Below are 18,345 nucleotides of genomic sequence, written 5' to 3'. Positions count from 1 at the left end.
TATTTCTGAATAATCCACGAAAATATATACTAAAGAAATAATAGATAGATAGATACTTTATTGATCCCGAGGGAAATGTAGGCATCCACTAGCTTAAAAGATATATGGCATTACACATCTGGGAGGCACCATTAAAAGTAAGAAAAAAATAATAAAATTAAGATACAAAATACAAAAGTAAAGGCTGTTACAAATACAAAAATACACTGCAACATTGACTAGTGGCAGTGTAAACCTGATCAGATTTAGTGCAAAGCGAGTTAGTGCCAACAGTGCGGTAGAAATGTGTATACAGATCTATAACCATAAATAAGTGAGCATTAAAATGTCCAAAACTAAAAAATGAAGGCTACAGAGTCATAATGATTTAAGTCCTGTGTTAAATTCACTTGTCAGGTTGTTTTTGGTTGGCTTCCCCCTGTCAAGAGGAGTTGTACGGCCTTATGGCCAGGGGAACTAAGAGGTGCTAGAACAAAGATTTTGACACAGGTCCCCTCAAAAATAGCACCAAAATAGTGTTTAATAGTGTCGTATCCAGTTGATATTGGTGCAAATTCCCTTTTAAATCTGAACACAGTGAGCCTGGGGCTTTTTTTGCTCGGTTGGTAATCTTACTCAGAAACATTTATACATGACAGTACAAAGTATTTCTTCCAGTTACTTGACTTAATAGTAATACATTTGCAGAAGTGTAATGTAAAATAGTATCCTAACAATCTAGCACCTGAGTGTACAGTACAATGCAGCTCTCACAATAAAGTCGTCCTTTTCCACAAGTGTTGCTGGTGTTTTGACCTCTTCAGAACATTTTCCGTCTGCATGCACATTGGAGGTAGGTGGAGTTGTGCCCTGAAATCTAAGTCAATAATGCTTTTAAAATGGAACATGATGAATTGATGGTTCTTGCTTTAACAGTATAATATTTAATAAAAATATACATAAATTAAAGCAACATCTTAGAATCAATTGTCGACCTTCTACAAAAAGGATATGTAGACGAAAATGTTATTCGGTTAGAAAAGCACATGTGGTTACTTTCCACTGTTCATAGGAATTTTAGTATCACAGCAGATAAAGCTTTCCACTTATCATATAAGACTATTATTGATTTCCCATTAAGCTATGTTTAATATGCAGGAATGCAATGAGACTCAAATTAAAGATGATCACACATCCCCCACATCTTCCTGAATGACTCATTCAGTAAAGATGCTTAGTGGGTCAAATGTAAGACTCAAAAGAGAAACTGAAATACACTTAATGTATCTCATATTTAGGGGGTTAAGAATGTATTCATAACTACACCGATTCCAGTGTATTACATCTCATATCAATACATACAGACACTGTGTCATGAGAGATATGTTAAAATATCATCTGACATTTTATTCTGTTTCATAACAGGCTACAGAATAGTTGTTTCCATCCTAATTTAATTTGAGTAAAATTTTCCATACTGTAAACCTGCTGTCATCTATAAAAGCATGTTTATGTATTTTGCTGTCCTCATAGGCTTTCTCTTCTCCCATCACATCTGAGCACTCAAAGGTTAATCATAGGCATTTTGTCCCAATGGTTTTAGGACTATGTTAGAACCACTTAGTGAAGGAACAGTATTGGCCAAGTCCCTCCATTCACACCAGTTTATTAGGTAATATGGTAATTGTGGTCTCTCAAATCAGAGTGGTGATCAGGGGAGGATGTGCTGTAGCTAGATAAGACAAACTGGAGTGAAGCTCACTGTCATGAAGAACGCCCTCTGCTGGACAGCAGAGAGAATGACAGAAAGAAAAGTAAGCAAGCGTCACGTAAAGGTCAGTAATAAAAATGGCAATTTCCTTTAATGTCATTGTTTCATATATTTGTTCAGTGTTTGTTGTTTAAATAAAACCTGAAACTATATTAAAGCTTGACAAACTGCTTCTTTATTGTCATCCTTTTGAGATAGTTAAATAATGTAGAGCTTCAACAATTGGTCAATAAATTAATAATTCAACAGAAGATTGATGGGCAACAATTTCAATCATCAATCACTCATTTTCAATCATTTAAGACATAAATGGTAAAAGTATTTGGTCCCAACTTCTCAAATATAAGTACTTTCTGTTTTTCTTTGCATGTTTTGATTGTAAATGCAGCATCTCTGGGTTTTGCACAGTTGGTTTGAATGTTTTTTTTATTTTACAGACCAAACAAAAAATAGATTAATCAAGAAAATTATTCTGAAAATAATCATTAGTTGCAATCCTAATATAATGTGACATTTGTGGAAATGCTTTGTGCCTGATCTATTGCCATAATAAGGCGATAATTTAAAAAAACAAACAATGAAAACAATATGCTTTTCTTTTGCCTTACATACTGAATAATTATACTTATTATACATTTTCCAAACTTTATTAACAACACAGTAAGCACAATTGCAACCAATTTAAATCATCTGGGAATGTTGTCTACAATGTTTCTCAAGAGATTAGATGTTTTTAAAGCTTTTTTGTTTTGAAATACTTTTAAGTATTTACTCTTAAGTTTTGTTTGGAAGAAACTGAAGAAATATTTCCCTGTGAATATAATGTTTTCACATAAGACACAAATGTTATCAAGTTATCTACTTCATTGCTCTAGCTTAAAAAATAAGACTGTAATACAGCCAGATGAGTCACCCAGATTAATAAGGAAATGTGTGCACAAAAGTAGCTTGTATGAATACAGACATAAATCAAATGAGAAAATTATTTCTTTTTTTTGCAGCGGGAACATAAAAGTATTACTTTATACAACCATCTTTGACAATCTTGAATTTGTTTACTTTGGGTTGAAATTGAAAGCATTTACAGATCTTGACCGCTGGGTGTCGCTGTAGATTTAAAGCACTTTCTGGCACTAGCGGTGCAGAAACGTCGCACTCTCTCATTGGCTGTTGGTGACCGGGGTCAAACAGCATTGCGCATGCTCAGATGTCCTTTTACGGTTATAGTCTGAAATCTGTCAGATCAGCGGAGCGTATATTCTCTTAATACCTTCTTATATTTCACAGAGCTTTCTTCCCCTAGTCTGTGCTAGAGACTTTTATCTAGCTTGAAGTGTGATCGGATTTGGATTCTAACTTTTCGACGTCTATAGTCGAAGGAAACAGCAAAGAATGACGAGCACTTTAAAGCGGAAAGAAGAAAGTCATCTGCAGAATGGGGGTGTAAAGCAGCCCACATGGAGCAAAGCCTTCAACAGTACTGCTGTTTGGGAGGAGAAGGTCAGTCAGTTGCCCTTTTAAAATGTAGCTCAGCTGTTAAATTGTTGCCAGTAGTTGCCCCAAAGTTAGCAATGCACCTAATTTGTTGCCAGGTGTCCAGACGGCTATCTGGAGCTAGCTGCCATGCTAAGGATTAATGTGACTTGGCTGGGTTAGCTGTCAAATCCAAAGGAATAATGTTAGGCCTAACGTTACTGTTAATTGTTTTGGTGATTTAGGGCTTTGTTCCAAATAAAAATACTTGCTGGGTTTTATTACTTCCTACTCGTCGAGTCAATAAAATGGCTTTTAAATGTTCCATTATATCCTCTCACACTAAAGTGGTCTAAGGTTGCAACCAACAATACATGTAATTATTTATTAATCAGTGTTTTTTTAATAGGTTGATTAGCTAACTGTTAAAATGTCAAAATATAGTGAAAATAGCTTGACAAAACGATTAGTCTTGAGTTGCAACTAACTATTAATTTCATCATCAATTAATTATCTTTTAGATAAATGGATTAATTGTTTGGTCAGATATAAATAATAAAATGTTAATCCAAGTTTCTCACATTCCAAGGTGATCTCTTCAAATGTCTTGTTTCGTCAGTCCAGAACCCAGATATATTAGGTTTAGTATGATATTAAATGGAGATAAACAGGACAACTCCATATTTGAGGCCTAAAACACAATTTTTAACCGTTAAAACAATTTCTGACCCTTTAACGATAAATCGATTTTGATTATCAAAATGGTTATAATTATTTCTCTCTCGATATATATTTGTCGACTAATCGTTGCAGCTCTAGATTACTCGATTATCAAAATAGTTTTTAGTTAATTTTCTGCTTGATTGGTTGATCAATTAAATGATTAATAGTCCCACTCACAAGTTTGTTGTGTTAAACATTACCTAAACGTGCCCACAACCACAGCATTCATCTCAGCATTCATCTCAGCAGCACCTAACCAACTAAGTTAACCTAAATGAGGCCCTAACACACATTAGACGTCAGTACCAGGGGCAACACTCTTTGACTCAAGACTAGTGATGCATCTCGCTGTTTTAGTCAAAACATTAGATTATGCATTCTGTTATGAACAGTTTGTTGTTTATTTATTTAAGTTGAAGTAGCTGGACCTGATTACCTGCATCAAGGCAAGATGTAGATAAACTTTTCCATCTCTCTCTCACACACGCACGCACACACGCACACGCACCGTGTAATACATTTCTTTAATAGAAGACATGAGAAAAGGAACATGAAATGAAGGGGATTATAATGTCTTGTACATTGTGTGGTGTACTTATAAAGTCAGTATTGAAATGACATCTTTATTGTTTCTTTAAATCAAGTTTCTGTCTTTTCTTTTACAGGATGAGTTTTTAGATGTGATATATTGGCTACGGCAAATTATTGCAATAATCCTTGGTGTGATCTGGGGTGTCGCACCGTTGAAAGGATTCCTGGGAATAGCGATGTAAGTATTTCGTACAGCCATGTCTCAACTCTTATTGAACCAAAGAAAATACTGAAATGTTAACATGTTCATGTGTTTTTCTTGTTAGATTCTGCATCATCAACGCTGGCGTCCTGTATGTATACTTCAGCAGCTTTCAGCAGATTGATGAGGAAGTTTATGGTGGCACGTGGGAACTCACCAAAGAAGGCTTCATGACATCGTTTGCTCTGTTTCTGGTGGGTATACTAATATTTATTGAACCACTTTTTTCAATATTGACATATTCAGTTAGGCTTTCTTTAGAAATGGAGTTTTGAAATATGGCTGAATATAGTGAGATATTATAAAGACTGCTAAACAGTTTTTATATTGAGAGAAATCTCATATTCAGGTTTGAAATTGTTCTACAACGTGTCGACTTTTAACAGTTGAGGGGTAAAGGGAAGTTTGCACCAATTAAAGACTGGACATTTTTAGGGTCGTACATTTATGAAATTGAAATTTAGTAATACTTTGTGGTTCACTGCATCTGTAATATGCAAAGAAGTACTTCACATGTGTGAGCACCACTGAGAATATATGTGAGAATGAAACCACATCTCTATCGGCCCTTTTACACGGTGCACTATACGGCAGAAGGAAAAATTCCAATCATGAGTGAAATGTGGTGAAATGTTTGGTTGTTGAGAAAAGTCCACTTGCACAGTGATGCAATGAACTTGACTGGAGGTATCGCAGTGTATCAGGATTATAACTATTTTGGGTTGCATTGTAGTTGTTTTAAATATTAAACATGGAGTAATTATAAGAAAAATAGAAATAAGAATGTAAAAATATCTGCATTATACTACAATATATAACAACAATGGGGAAAAATAGAAATAATAAATATCTAAAAGTACCATAAATGACCAACTACCATATATAACAAGTGTATAATAATAATAATAATAATAATAATGCTGAAAATGGGATCTATTAAGTGTGTTAAAATGCAAGAATGGTATAAACGACAATATTATTTGAAATGTACAGTATACTTAAATATGTACACGTCATCTGTCCTACATGAGATGTTAATTCTCATTTTGAAGTTTATTCAGTGTTTTAAAAATGTTTTTTTAGCCCATTTAGTCAGCTTGTAATGAGTACATCGTGCTTACCATTATTAAATGTCTCAATTTGCCGTTTATGAAGTGCATGATTTGATCATTAGTGTCTAATCGGGTTTTTTTTCTCTTTACCAGGTGGTGTGGATAATCTTTTACACAGCTCTACATTTTGACTGACAGGAATCCATAGGACACTAAAAACATTTCTGTTGAAATAAATTGCCAAGACAGAGGAACCCCATGGCTTGAGGGGTGTCAATGCTCCTACATACTGTATGACTTTTCAGTGTGCAGTGCATCATGGGAATCCTAGTTTGATTAACAAGATCCTGCAAGACCACCTTGATGAACATGTTCAAAAAATATGTACATCTCTCTAATTCGGGGGTTCCTTTTTAAGGCACCCTTCATTACACTCCCCATATGTTTATATTTCCTTCCTCACTTCATCGTCATCATCTCTGACAAAACACTAACGAATAGTTCAGCTGAGATGTGTTGCAGTTCTATGCGCGATGGATGCGTACCTTGATGTAAATCAGAATATTAATTTCTTTAGTATTTGTTGGTTTACTATAGGGCCTTTATTCTGTTTGTGAAGACTGACATGAATGCAGATTTTAGACGAAAGATAACAACCAGTTGCCGACAAAGTGTCGTCATATAGTTATTAGGGTTCGGTCAGTCCATGAGTGGGAAGTGTTGCCTTTTTTAATTTAGGGACAAAACACCTTGTATGTAGAAAACTACCAGTAAAGGATTGTTCATGTGGCTTCACTGTTAACTCACCCCTCTGAAATGTCACCCTAAAAGGATATGTTAGCCTATTTAGGCAATTATATGCTGGGTTTGACAAATTATTAAAATTACTAAAATAATTAGTTAACTAGTGGCATGGCAGTAAAGCACATTATCATTAAAGTTAGAAGCTACAATATGTGTCTGCGTTTTTAAGGGTGGACTAATCTGTTTCTGAAATATTGAGAAGTGACTCAGAGCATCCATGTTTTTGTTTTTATTGCTTTGTTTTTTGCTAACTGGATTTGAACGTAGCGTTTATGAATAAAATCTGTCAATTGTTGTTTCTTTTAAAAGGTCTGGTGTCCAACAAATGTGAGAGGTCGTAGCCAACTGCAGCTGAAATCTCACTCGTGCAAATGTTAACATCAAAACCAGATGCTGGTTGGTAAGATACGCATATCGGCTGATATCCAATCATGATGACCGTATCTGCCAGTAATATCAATGCGCTGGTACTGAGGTCAGGAATTAATAACCGTCTAAGTGATCTATACACCCAAGTGATCTGCTCAAAGCAAAGAGGGAGGAATCATGCATGCCGTTTTCAGATGCAAATGTTCACAGATTTAGGCTCAAAACTGGTCTGTGCACTGATGTGACTTGCTGTTTGTATATCTAGATATAGATATATAGTCATTTATTAGAAAGGGTAGACCTAATTGAAATTGATTATTTTATTCTCACATGTAGCTTCCAGATCAAAGTCTTACCTGTTGTTTTGAAATTAATTTAAACTTGTCTGTAAATTATGTACAATGTCTCTTTTGTCAAATCCACCTTGTATTAAAAAGATTTATTTGTACTTATGTTATATCTTGTTTGATGTAACATATTTCTCAGTATTTTATAGTGAAGAACTTTTAAAAACAGTTCTTGCAAAATTATTGTAATGATACTGTTATATTAGATAAAGCAGCTGGTGTTTGAAAGGATTGTATTTTCTGATCAAATCTTTTGGGATTCATTAAACATGGGCTTTATTTGGCCTCCATTTTCAAAGAGATGGTTTCTGTGTTTTTTATTGAAATGTAAAAGATCTTCTAGTGTGTTTTTGTCAGATGATAATTCAGCTTTTTGCTATCCATATCATGGAAACCCACTTCTTCCAGAAAAACAAAAGCAAATGACAAAATAAATAATCATGGTACAATGTCAAAGTGGTAGAAGTATTATCTTTTACTTGAGCAAAGCTATACAATGACAATAAAACCACTTAAACTGCTGCATTTGCAGTTTTAATTACGCACAAGTACAACAGAATCGGTAGCAAAATGTTCTTTAAGTATCAAAAATGAGTACTCGTTGGCTGAGGCATGAAGAGTGAATGTAGTGCAGTAAAGAAGCATAATGTAGAAGGACAAGTAACTCAAAATGATACTTAAGTAATGATACTTTCAACCACTGACTAAGAGAAGTGAAAACCTTGACTCACTTAATCCAACTTCTGATCAAGTATCTTATATTGATTTTGTTTCATAATATTTGACCATGTTTTGATGCTTTTATTTTCCACATATAAATCAGTTAAGTTGCATGTACCAATATTTCATGCATATATAAGTGTATTTCCTTTATTAGTGTATTATTAGGCCTACTCCTCCAGAGTCAGGAAAAGGGCTGGAAGTATCCCTGCAGATGTTTCACACCCTGGACACAACCTGTTCAAACTTCTCCCCTCTGGTGCAGAGAACACAGTGCGCCTAAACAACCAGACACAACAACAGCTTCTTCCTGCAGGCCGTTACTCTGATGAACAGTTAATCAGACATACACTGTCAATAAACCTGTAACATCAAAAACAACCATCTCCCATTGTATATTATAATTTAAATGTGTACTGTATATGTACATACGATCTGTCACTGTCAATACAAATCCTACAGGCTGTATATACAGTAGAGTATATTAACATAACAGTATGTACATACATTACCTAATCATCCAGCCCATGTATTTCCATTCAGTATTCATTTATTTGCACTATTTGCATAGTTTACAACTCACAAAAGACTTAGACTCATATATAGACATTTTATTTTTAATTAAATGTTTTATTGTTGGTTATGAGTGCTTTTTATATTTTTGTATTTACTAATAAATAAATAAGAAGTACTATTTAAAGTATATGTACACCTATTTTTTCACATACTTACACAATAGGCCTGTCTTCTTTACATTTATTTGTTCAGCTTTGTTGTATACGTGCATAGCTACATCTATTTCTGTGTATATTGGGAGCAATGCAAAACACCAGTGTATTTAGTTTTGACAATGTTTTGCTGCTGCAGATTTATCCCCGCCCCCCACCCCACATATGAATCAGGTCAGTTGAATGTACCAGTGTATTTGTTTGTGTATTATTACTTTGTACTATTAGTATTTGGACTTTGTTGGCACCTGCTGGAAAAAAACATAAATTCCAGCTCACTTTAATTTGCAGTTGCAGCTGTTTTCAAACGCTTTGACATCATTCATAAATCATTCATAAAATCTAAGAAGAAAGCCCAATTCCTGACGTCATCAACACGGATGAGAAAAAAACGTGTGACGTCAAATCCAAGATGGCGGCTCCCCTTTCCACGATGAAATTTTGGAAGCCGGGTAAGTACTGAAAAAATGATAAATTAGGCATTTAATGTTATTGCAGGGTTTGTATTTATTAACGTACAGCAGCTAGTAAGGTTCAGTTAGTCTCGGTTTGGCTTTAGCCGCGTTCACAGCAGCTGCGTGATCTCTGCAGCCAGTTCAGTTCAGCCCGGGTAACGATAGCTCTGCGGAACCAAAGTAAGGTTATAACCTGCCAAAATAAAACACACAGGCTATGAGGCAGAAATTACGACAGCTACGTGAAGACAAACCATCAAAATGGGACTATTGAAGGGCTTTTGTCGCCTATAGGTCCTTCAATTTAAGTCAGGGCATTGCACTAAACCCTGTCATCTTCTCAAATCCTCAGCCTGCTTTCTTTTAATAAATAAAACATCTTATCTTTACCTTCACCATCTGCTCTGCCCCAGGGTCTGAGGCTCCGGGGATCTCAGAGGAGCGGGAGCTCAACACAGAGACCACCGGCTCCCCCATCATCTTCAACCCACACACAGCCCTCTCCATAGAGAAACAACGCCAGAAACTCCCCGTTTTCAAGGTTTCACATCGCTTCTGAACATGCATATGTGTAACATTAGTGCAGGGAGTGTGTTGAACATGTTCTATTGTGTCTTTCAGTGCTGAACTTGTTGTTAACTGTGTCCTATTCAGCACAGAAACAACATCTTATACCTGGTGGAGAGCTTCCAGACTGTCATTATAGTTGGTGAGACAGGATGTGGGAAGACAACGCAGTTACCTCAGGTTAGTACAGTAGTATAAATGAATCCATGCAACATTGTGGCGCTACTTAACAAATGCTGGTCACCAGTACACCAGTTCTCACTCATTTGACATAGTTTTTGTCATTTTATAAGAGCAAAATACCTTAAAAGTCACATATATCTAACGATGAAGGCAGAACATTGCCGCAGTGAACTGATACCCTCCATGTGGCTTAACTTCCACAGTGGTTTTACATGACCTTGATGCTTAGTAGCCTCTTTTTTTTTTTAGCAGGGTTTGGACCACATCAGCCAATGTATGCAAAGTCTGCTGATTTGCAACATTAGTCTCTCGCTCTCTCTCTCTCGCTCGCTCTCCTCTCTCGCTCTCTCTCTCTCTCTCTCTCTCTCTCTCTCTCTCTCTCTCGCTCTCTCTACCTGTTTTGATCTACCTTCTCTTTTCATCTGACTCCTTTCAGTACCTGCTGGAGGCTGGCTGGGCAACGGAGGGGAAAGTGATTGGAGTGACACAGCCTCGGCGTGTGGCTGCTATCTCTGTAAGACCTCTACCGATGTCCTCTGTCACTATTTGCCAATGTCATTTCACTGCAAGAAATGTTGTTCACACTGAAGAACTTGTGCCAAATTCTTTATTTCCCCCCCTCTTTCCTGCTGATAGGTAGCTAACCGTGTAGCAGAGGAGCGAGGGGCCCTGGTGGGACATGAGGTGGGCTACACCATTCGATTTGATGACTGCTCTGATCCTCACGCCACAAGGATCAAGGTAACTCCTGCCTGATGTTTGAAGTCGTCCTCACAAGCTGTCCCCTGTTTGGTTCCTTTCAGTACTTAATCGTGCCTGTGTGCTTCAGTTCCTTACAGATGGCATGCTGGTGAGGGAGATGATGGCTGATCCTCTTTTGAAAAAATACAGGTAAGTGATTGTATTTAAGGTATTATGTAGGCCATTTTCACAGCAGATGTTTTGACTTGTCATAGAAGAACAGCACAGGTGTTAGTAATAACATTAACAATGACTCTATTCTATTCAAGTGTCTCAGTAAGCCGTGACTGTAAGCCAGCCTGCACCAAGACCCTGAAACTGAAGCAGATAAATGGAATTAAGCCTATTATTTACTCCCGTGCTTTTCCTGCTCTGACATCTAAAAGTCTCCCTTGTTAAAAAAATCCATTTGCTATTGGACATATAAACTTGATTGTGTCATCAAAACTGTGTTAGATTCACTCTAGTAACTCAAAGTTTGTTTTTGTGTGCTGTTATCCTCAGTGTGTTGATGCTAGATGAAGCACATGAGAGAACCCTGTACACAGACATAGCCATTGGTCTACTAAAGAAGGTAATTCTTTACTATTTCTTTACTATTTCACTTTAATAGGCATGAAAAGAATCTCAGAAAGTTGTGTGTTGTTTTCCATTCAAACCCTGACTCCACTTCTCTGTTCCCACTGTTTTGTGCGCTCCTGATTCTTCTACAGATTCAGAAAAAGCGGCGAGACCTGAGGCTGATTGTGGCCTCTGCCACTCTGGATGCCAAGGTGACTGCATCATTAAGATGAACAGATATGCCTGATAAGCGAGAGCAGAGAAACAAAGACAGACAGAGGAAAAGTTGATGTCAGGTCAGATCACATTGTACTGACAGCTGCGATACACTGATGAAAGAACTGACACAATCAGGCCACGACTGCGCTCAGCATTAAACAAGTCCGCTGAAATGCCATATCAGACATCTACTGTACTTTCTGTTCAAAAAGACTTTGATCTACACATGCATATTATTTAGTTATACTGCAGTAGAAAGTTGCATACTTTTTTTAACATGTCAGAGTGAGTGCAGCAAAAGTACTTCATTGCTTTGTTGCGTTGTTGATAAGAAGTGTATTAACTTCAATGTGTTAACATGCTCTACAAATGACTAATTAATGTTCCCTTTACTGACTGTAATATCACCTTTTCATCTAAAGAAATTCCACGACTTCTTTAACTTGAACGAGTCCGGGGATCCCAGCAAGGACACGTGTGGAATTCTGACAGTGGAGGGACGCACCTTTCCAGTGGACGTCTTCTACACTGTCAGGTAGTCAATGCACATACTCCAGTCTAGAGGAAACGGTGTATCATTTGTATGTTTTATCTTTAACACTGAAGGATCTTTTGTTTGTTCTCAGTCCTGTCCCAGACTACGTGAAGGCCACAGTGGAGACAGTGCTGAAGATCCATGAGACGGAGGACGACGGAGATGTCCTGGCTTTTCTTACCGGGCAGGTTAGTAGCCATATCTTTTAATACTAGTAAATCTTTATTTAACAGAACAGTACGGTGGCATATAATTACACCAGCATCCCATTTGTTATTTAATGACTCTATTGTAACTTCTTTGTCTTAGTTGTCTTCTTATCATTGTCCCTTGTATTTGTCCCCCTTAGGAAGAGGTGGAGAAAGTGGTGTCCCTTCTGCAGGACCAGGCCAGGTCTCTGTCACGATACGGCATGAAGAAACACCTGAGAATTTTGCCCATGTACTCTGGTCTAACTTTCGCTGAGCAGATGAAGGTCTTTGAGAGGACGCCCCCCTCTGTTCGCAAGGTTAACCTGCTGCCTTTGCTTTCATGTGTTTTGTAGAGAGAAGAAAGCAGGTGTAGTTTTATAGTCTGTGAAGTTTTTCTATTTCCACTATTTGGTATATATTCCAGAATCTCTAAGCAATACCAAAAATCATCCCGGTAATCAGACTGAATTACCATTTCATTTCATTCTTTCACTCCACTCGATTGCTGAGATGTTTGAACGGGCTAATCCAATAAATACTAAAAGAGCAAAATTCTTCATATTGATTCTAGTTTTTATCGCATGGTACAAGAAAATGATTTGTCCATTTATCACAGCCCATATGTTTTGCGCCTCCTCATGCCTCCTCCGTTGCCATTTTATGTTACGACATAGCTATTTTGGGCTATAAATAAAATGGCAGGGATGCTAATGAATAGCACACGAAATTACATTAAATCATGTCTTGCATATATGGCCTCTATTGCAGGTAAATCAAGTGAAGTGAAGTGAAGACGCCATTCCCATAGAAAACTATTAGAGGGCGACTGCATTGAGTTACACTAACAGTGTCTTAAGAGACAATAGATTTGATTAATTCCTGTCTTATGTTTCTTCCAGGTTGTCGTGGCCACTAACATAGCTGAGACGTCCATCACTATAAACGGAGTTGTATTTGTCATTGACTGTGCATTTGTGAAGCTGCGAGCGTATAACCCCAGCACTGCCATCGAATCGCTGGTGGTAACTCCCATCTCTAAGGCTTCAGCCAGCCAGAGGGCTGGGAGAGCCGGACGCAACCGACCTGGGAAATGCTTCAGACTATACACAGGTGTGTGTGTGTGTGTGAGTGTGAGTGTGAGTTTGCAGTAACAAAAGGATAATGATAAGTATTGTAGAATATCGTCTGTGAGAGGAATCGTGCATTGTTAACATTTGTGGCAAAGTGCTGTAGTTTTATCCTCCTCCTTCCACCCTCCCTGCCTGTGTTTCTGTTACTCTGTCTCCCCCCCCTCGGTTTCTTATGGCCTATGTTCCTTTCTTCAGAGGAGGACTTTGAGAAACTGCCTGCCTCTACTGTGCCAGAGATGCAGCGCTCAAACATGGCCCCTGTCATCCTGCAACTCAAAGCATTAGGCATTGACAACGTGCTGCGGTTCAGCTTCCTTTCTGTGAGTAGCTTCTCGCTGTGATGTGTTCGCCCACTGTGAAAGGAATTGTACTTTACATTTTAATTAGCGAGAATGGCCCCTGGCCTCTGGGGGGGAAATGCACAGGCACCATAAAATGAATGCAGTCATTGTGTGTAATGACAAGACTTCCAAGTGCATCAGTTTCCTCTAATTCTGTCTTCCAGAGTAAATATTGTAATTGCTGAATATAAAATACATTTTAATTTGTTTTTAAATGATTTTTCAGCCTCCTCCAGCTCAGACTATGGTTCAGGCTCTAGAGCTGCTCTACGCTCTGGGAGGTAAGAAACCAGGCTGTCAGCAGGGTGTTATAGTAAAAAGGAAACTGTCCTTCAACTGCAAGACTAGTGTTCAAAATTCTGTGTCGGCAAGCATCTACAGAGAAGGCGCCCTTGCACATGATGCAGAATGTTAACCAGCTGTGTGTCTTTTGGCAGGCCTGGACCATTACGGACGTTTGACTGATCCCATGGGTGTGCGGATGGCAGAGTTTCCTCTCAGCCCCATGTTTGCTAAGATGCTCCTCGAGTCAGGAAACTTTGGCTGCTCCAAAGAGATTGTTACCATTGCAGCAATGATGCAGATTCAGAATATATTTGTTGTGCCGCCCAATCAGAAGAAAGCTGCCGTAAGTGAAACTGCGGCTTTCAAAAGGACCATGTTGTATATTTGGCAAAAAATGCTTTGTCAGCATAACAATTATCCCATTTTTGCTATGTCACCCTGCAGGCCCGAGAGCACAGGAAATTTGCAGTAGCTGAGGGAGACCACCTCACCATGCTGAATGTGTATGAAGCATTCATCAAGGTATAGCGTGTGTGAATATATGTACAGTGTTTAGCTCAGTCGGTGACAGTGATCACAACACTCGGGGCTTGCGAACTCGGCAAAAGTCAGCAAACAAACAAAGTTGACTAATCTCGACTATGAAACCTTTTTGTTTGTCGTGCAGCACCAGAAGAGCTCCCAGTGGTGTCAGGAACACTTCCTCAATTATAAGGGTCTGCTGCGGGCTGTGACTGTGCGAGAGCAGCTCCGGCGTCTCATGAACAAGTTCAAGGTGCCACGGACTTCCAGTGAAGGTTTGTTTGAGTCGTGTTTGCTTTATGTAACGTGGGATTGTATCAGCCTAAGTGACATGTTGCGATGAGGTAGTGACACTAGCTGTTTTTAATCGTATAGATGTGTGCTACTTTACACCTTTTGCATCACTCGTCATAGCTAAAGTAAAATGGTAGTTTGACACATTCCTTGCTTCTTTCTTGTGCACAGGTGACCCTGATGTGATCTTGAAGTGCATTGTATATGGGTTTTTCTCTAATGCAGCCCGCATTCACCATTCTGGTTCCTACCGGTAAGAGTGCTCCCTTAATTGCGCTTCTTTTTGATGTCTAACTTTTTCAAGCAAAACAACTATTTCAGTAAACTCACTCTCGTACTGACTCTCTCTGCCAGGACTTTACGAGACGATCGTGAGCTTCACATCCACCCCAACTCTGTGCTGTTTGGGGAGAAACCTCCAAAATGGTCAGTGCATTTGCTGCGGTGTCGTCTTTTGCGCCCTTATTCTTGTACTTTTATGGCATTCAGAGTATTATTTATGCTCTCCGACTTTAAAAGTGTTTCCAAATCTACCCTTAAAGTATCTTACATCGTCTCCTTTCCAGGGTTGTTTTCAATGAAGTGGTACAGACGGCAAAATACTACATGCGCGACGTGACTGCTGTTGAGTCTTCCTGGTTGGTCGAGTTGGCCCCTCACTTTTACAAGCAGGCCAAGGTGGGTCAAAGAAAGCTTGTTCTTTGTGACTGTAACTGTCGTGCTAGTTCACTGTCTGGAGCGCCAGATATAGTGTTGTGATTTAACTTAACTGTTTCCTGTCCCTTTTTTCCAGCATGGTTCACTGGCTAGCAAGAGGTCCCGGGTCCTCTGAATCTTACCATCCATTCATCACGTCAAGACCGGAAGACTCATGGAACTTGAAAAGGAGAAACACCCTCTCAAATTGCCACTGTGCCCCCTCTCCATTTCACTGTATATAAGGATGTAATATAAACTGATTGTCCACGTCCACCTGCACAACCCCTCTTCACTATGTGGCCATGATAGAATGGGATTAAGTGGATACATTTTTAGCGTTGACATTAACACGCGGGACTTCATTTGGAAGCATCTGTCTTGCTTTTTGGCAGTGATGTAGTTTATATGTGATAGAGTAAATGGTGATGAATGTGAGATGAGACCAGGCTGTGTCTGACCAGTGTCCATTCAAGTATGGTCACGTAGTTCACTTCATTCATACTTGTACATATTTAGAGCAGGCTCATGTCCAGGGAACGGCCACAGGCCCGTCCTCACCTGGTTCTTGGCATCATTATTTTTTTAATTGCTGTAGTTTCCTGCTGCATGATAAATACTGGAGGACAATGGTATGTGAGGATGATTTGCTTTGAGAGACTTATGGCTTAGTTTTTCTGGTTAATTTGCGTCCCCCCCCCCCCTTAGCCTGGGTGCCTTTATGTTTTTAACTGGTTCACTTTATCTCAAATTTATTTTTGATTTCTTAACTTTCTGCACCTCCATACAGAATGTAGGGATATATATATTTTCAGGAATTAGTTGCAGAAGGAAACCCATGTCTTTATCTTTTGCATCTAACAATGATACTGTGAAAAGACCGCTTTACTTTTCGATCCTCGTTTTCCATACATAGTGGCCTTGTCACCACTTTGTGCCAATTTTTCTTTATCAGACTATTTCACATTTCATTTTCAGATGGAATGTGTAAATACACCCAAGCATTGTAAATGAAAAGCTGTGAAATCAAAACTAAAAATGAAGTGCCATTTGTTCCTGTGATGACATAAAGTGCATTTGGACATGCATCCAGAGCCTCAAAGAAACAGTAGCATTTATCCGATTTCAGCCATCTCTTGGGCCATCTTAATTTCATTTCCTATCACGGTTTGTCTCAGTTTTGATAATGCCCTTATTGTACTTACTGTCCCGTTACTGTCAACATCTTCTACCAGGTGTTCAGTGAAATGGCCAATTATTTGTGATTTCCATTCCATATTGACTGCATCTGTTCTACATTTCCCGCTTTTGTTTTTATTTCTATTTCATTGTTTTTCTTCAGAGGTATTTGGCCATGAAAGCGTCCGCGACGAGTATATTAAAGGTTTGCCATTTGCTTATAAACCCAAGGAAGTTCACTGTCACCAAAATTTCACTTCTGCCTGCATGGTTTTTCATAGATCTTGTTCTTGAGGTTACCACTGTACGTAGATTCAGTGAAACTGTAATTACACCACAGAACAACACGCCATACCGTAGATAGGTAAACCAACTCAAATTTAGATGGATATACAAATTATGTACCTTTGCATGTTAAATGGTACTCTGATGTAGACTATACACTTAAGATCACCTTGTAGGACTTAATGCAAATACAAACCTATTTACTTGTGTATCCTCGTTTGTGCTGATACTGAGTATGTATGCAGCCAAAGCAGCAATCTGTAGACCTGTGTAATTGCTCACCTCTGAGATGCAAACTGTCACCTGCCATTTCTTCCTCACATCCTCAAATAAAGCCTTATTGTCATACAATGTGTTGAGTGTTGGCTTTTGATTATTGTCTTTTCACTGAACTACTGTTAGTGGACTTTCATGCAGTGTACAGTTCTGCCAGGAGGTGTCACTGTTGTACCACAAACTGCTTTCTTCCAATGATTCAGTTCATCAGTATGTGAAAGGGCATTTGAGTGTCTGTATTAGTTCCACTTGTGATAAGTGTGTAACTTCAAAATAGTTGTTTTGACTGGTTTATGTGACTTTAATTCAGTCAGGGATTCAAAGCCAGTGGTGGAAGATGGTCTCAGTTCTTTAAACTTAAGTAAAAGCAGCAATACTAAGGTGTAGGAATACTTTGTTACATGTAAAAGTCTTATTTAGACTTAGCATAAAAAAATGAATTTATTGTCTTTATTCAACACACGGTTGCACAACGTCGTAGTAGCAGCAGCAGTAGTAGTAGTAGCAGCAGCAGCAGTAGTAGTAGTAGTAGTAGTAGTAGTAGTAGTAGTAGTAGCAGTAGTAGTAGCAGCAGTAGTAGTAGTAGTAGCAGTAGTAGTAGCAGTAGTAGTAGCAGTTGTTTTACAAATGTTTACATCAGGGAAACATTGTCCATCAACTTTGACATTTGAGATGTTGCAGCTTGTAAAGGTGGGGTTTATTTTGAATACTTAATATACTGCTGGGTATCTTAATCTATAAATTATGGGTCCCACTTTATTAGTTGATTTATATTTTGCATTATGAATCTAAATCTGTAAAGTAATGTGTCTAAAGTAATTCAGAATTTTAGTTATCAAATAAATGTAGTGTAGAAAGAAGTACCATATTTCTCTCTGAAATGTAGTGAAATAAGTATAAAGTAGCATACAATGGAAATATTCAAGTGAAGTACAAGTACCTCAAATTTGTACTTACTTAGTACTTAGTTATATTCCACCACTGACTACTAAAGTACAATTAAAAACTTTAGGTTAAGGTGGCTCCTGTATTTTTTTTACCCAACTTGAGTCTTATAGAGGGGCTCTGTGTAAAAATGAAAATCTAATTTTAATACTTTAAAAATGTAAATGTTTATGTTAACATG

The 18,345-nt window shown here is 38.1% G+C and overlaps 2 protein-coding genes across 2 annotated transcripts; both read left to right on the top strand.

Moving 5' to 3' along the window:
* The first annotated feature begins 2,907 nt into the window (after positions 1-2,907).
* On the top strand, positions 2,908-7,611 carry rab5if (RAB5 interacting factor). Its single transcript, XM_029436701.1, has 4 exons — positions 2,908-3,250; positions 4,612-4,715; positions 4,804-4,933; positions 5,945-7,611. Exons 1-4 carry the CDS (start codon positions 3,143-3,145, stop codon positions 5,984-5,986), a joined length of 384 nt encoding a protein of 127 aa, XP_029292561.1. The 5' UTR covers positions 2,908-3,142; the 3' UTR covers positions 5,987-7,611.
* Positions 7,612-9,125: 1,514 nt separating this feature from the next.
* Positions 9,126-17,296, top strand: dhx35 (DEAH-box helicase 35). The gene is made up of 21 exons (XM_029436496.1): positions 9,126-9,211; positions 9,628-9,755; positions 9,869-9,961; positions 10,401-10,478; positions 10,601-10,705; positions 10,794-10,855; positions 11,210-11,279; positions 11,419-11,478; positions 11,908-12,020; positions 12,112-12,208; positions 12,370-12,528; positions 13,111-13,321; positions 13,537-13,661; positions 13,909-13,963; positions 14,120-14,310; positions 14,412-14,489; positions 14,635-14,764; positions 14,955-15,036; positions 15,138-15,209; positions 15,350-15,461; positions 15,577-17,296. Exons 1-21 carry the CDS (start codon positions 9,172-9,174, stop codon positions 15,613-15,615), a joined length of 2,100 nt encoding a protein of 699 aa, XP_029292356.1. The 5' UTR covers positions 9,126-9,171; the 3' UTR covers positions 15,616-17,296.
* Positions 17,297-18,345: the final 1,049 nt, after the last annotated feature.

Source organism: Cottoperca gobio, chromosome 7 (genome assembly GCF_900634415.1).
Source record: "Cottoperca gobio chromosome 7, fCotGob3.1, whole genome shotgun sequence".
Lineage (NCBI taxonomy): Eukaryota > Metazoa > Chordata > Actinopteri > Perciformes > Bovichtidae > Cottoperca > Cottoperca gobio.
The sequence above is the reverse complement of the archived record's forward strand: the minus strand, read 5'-3'. Positions and strand labels throughout refer to the sequence as shown.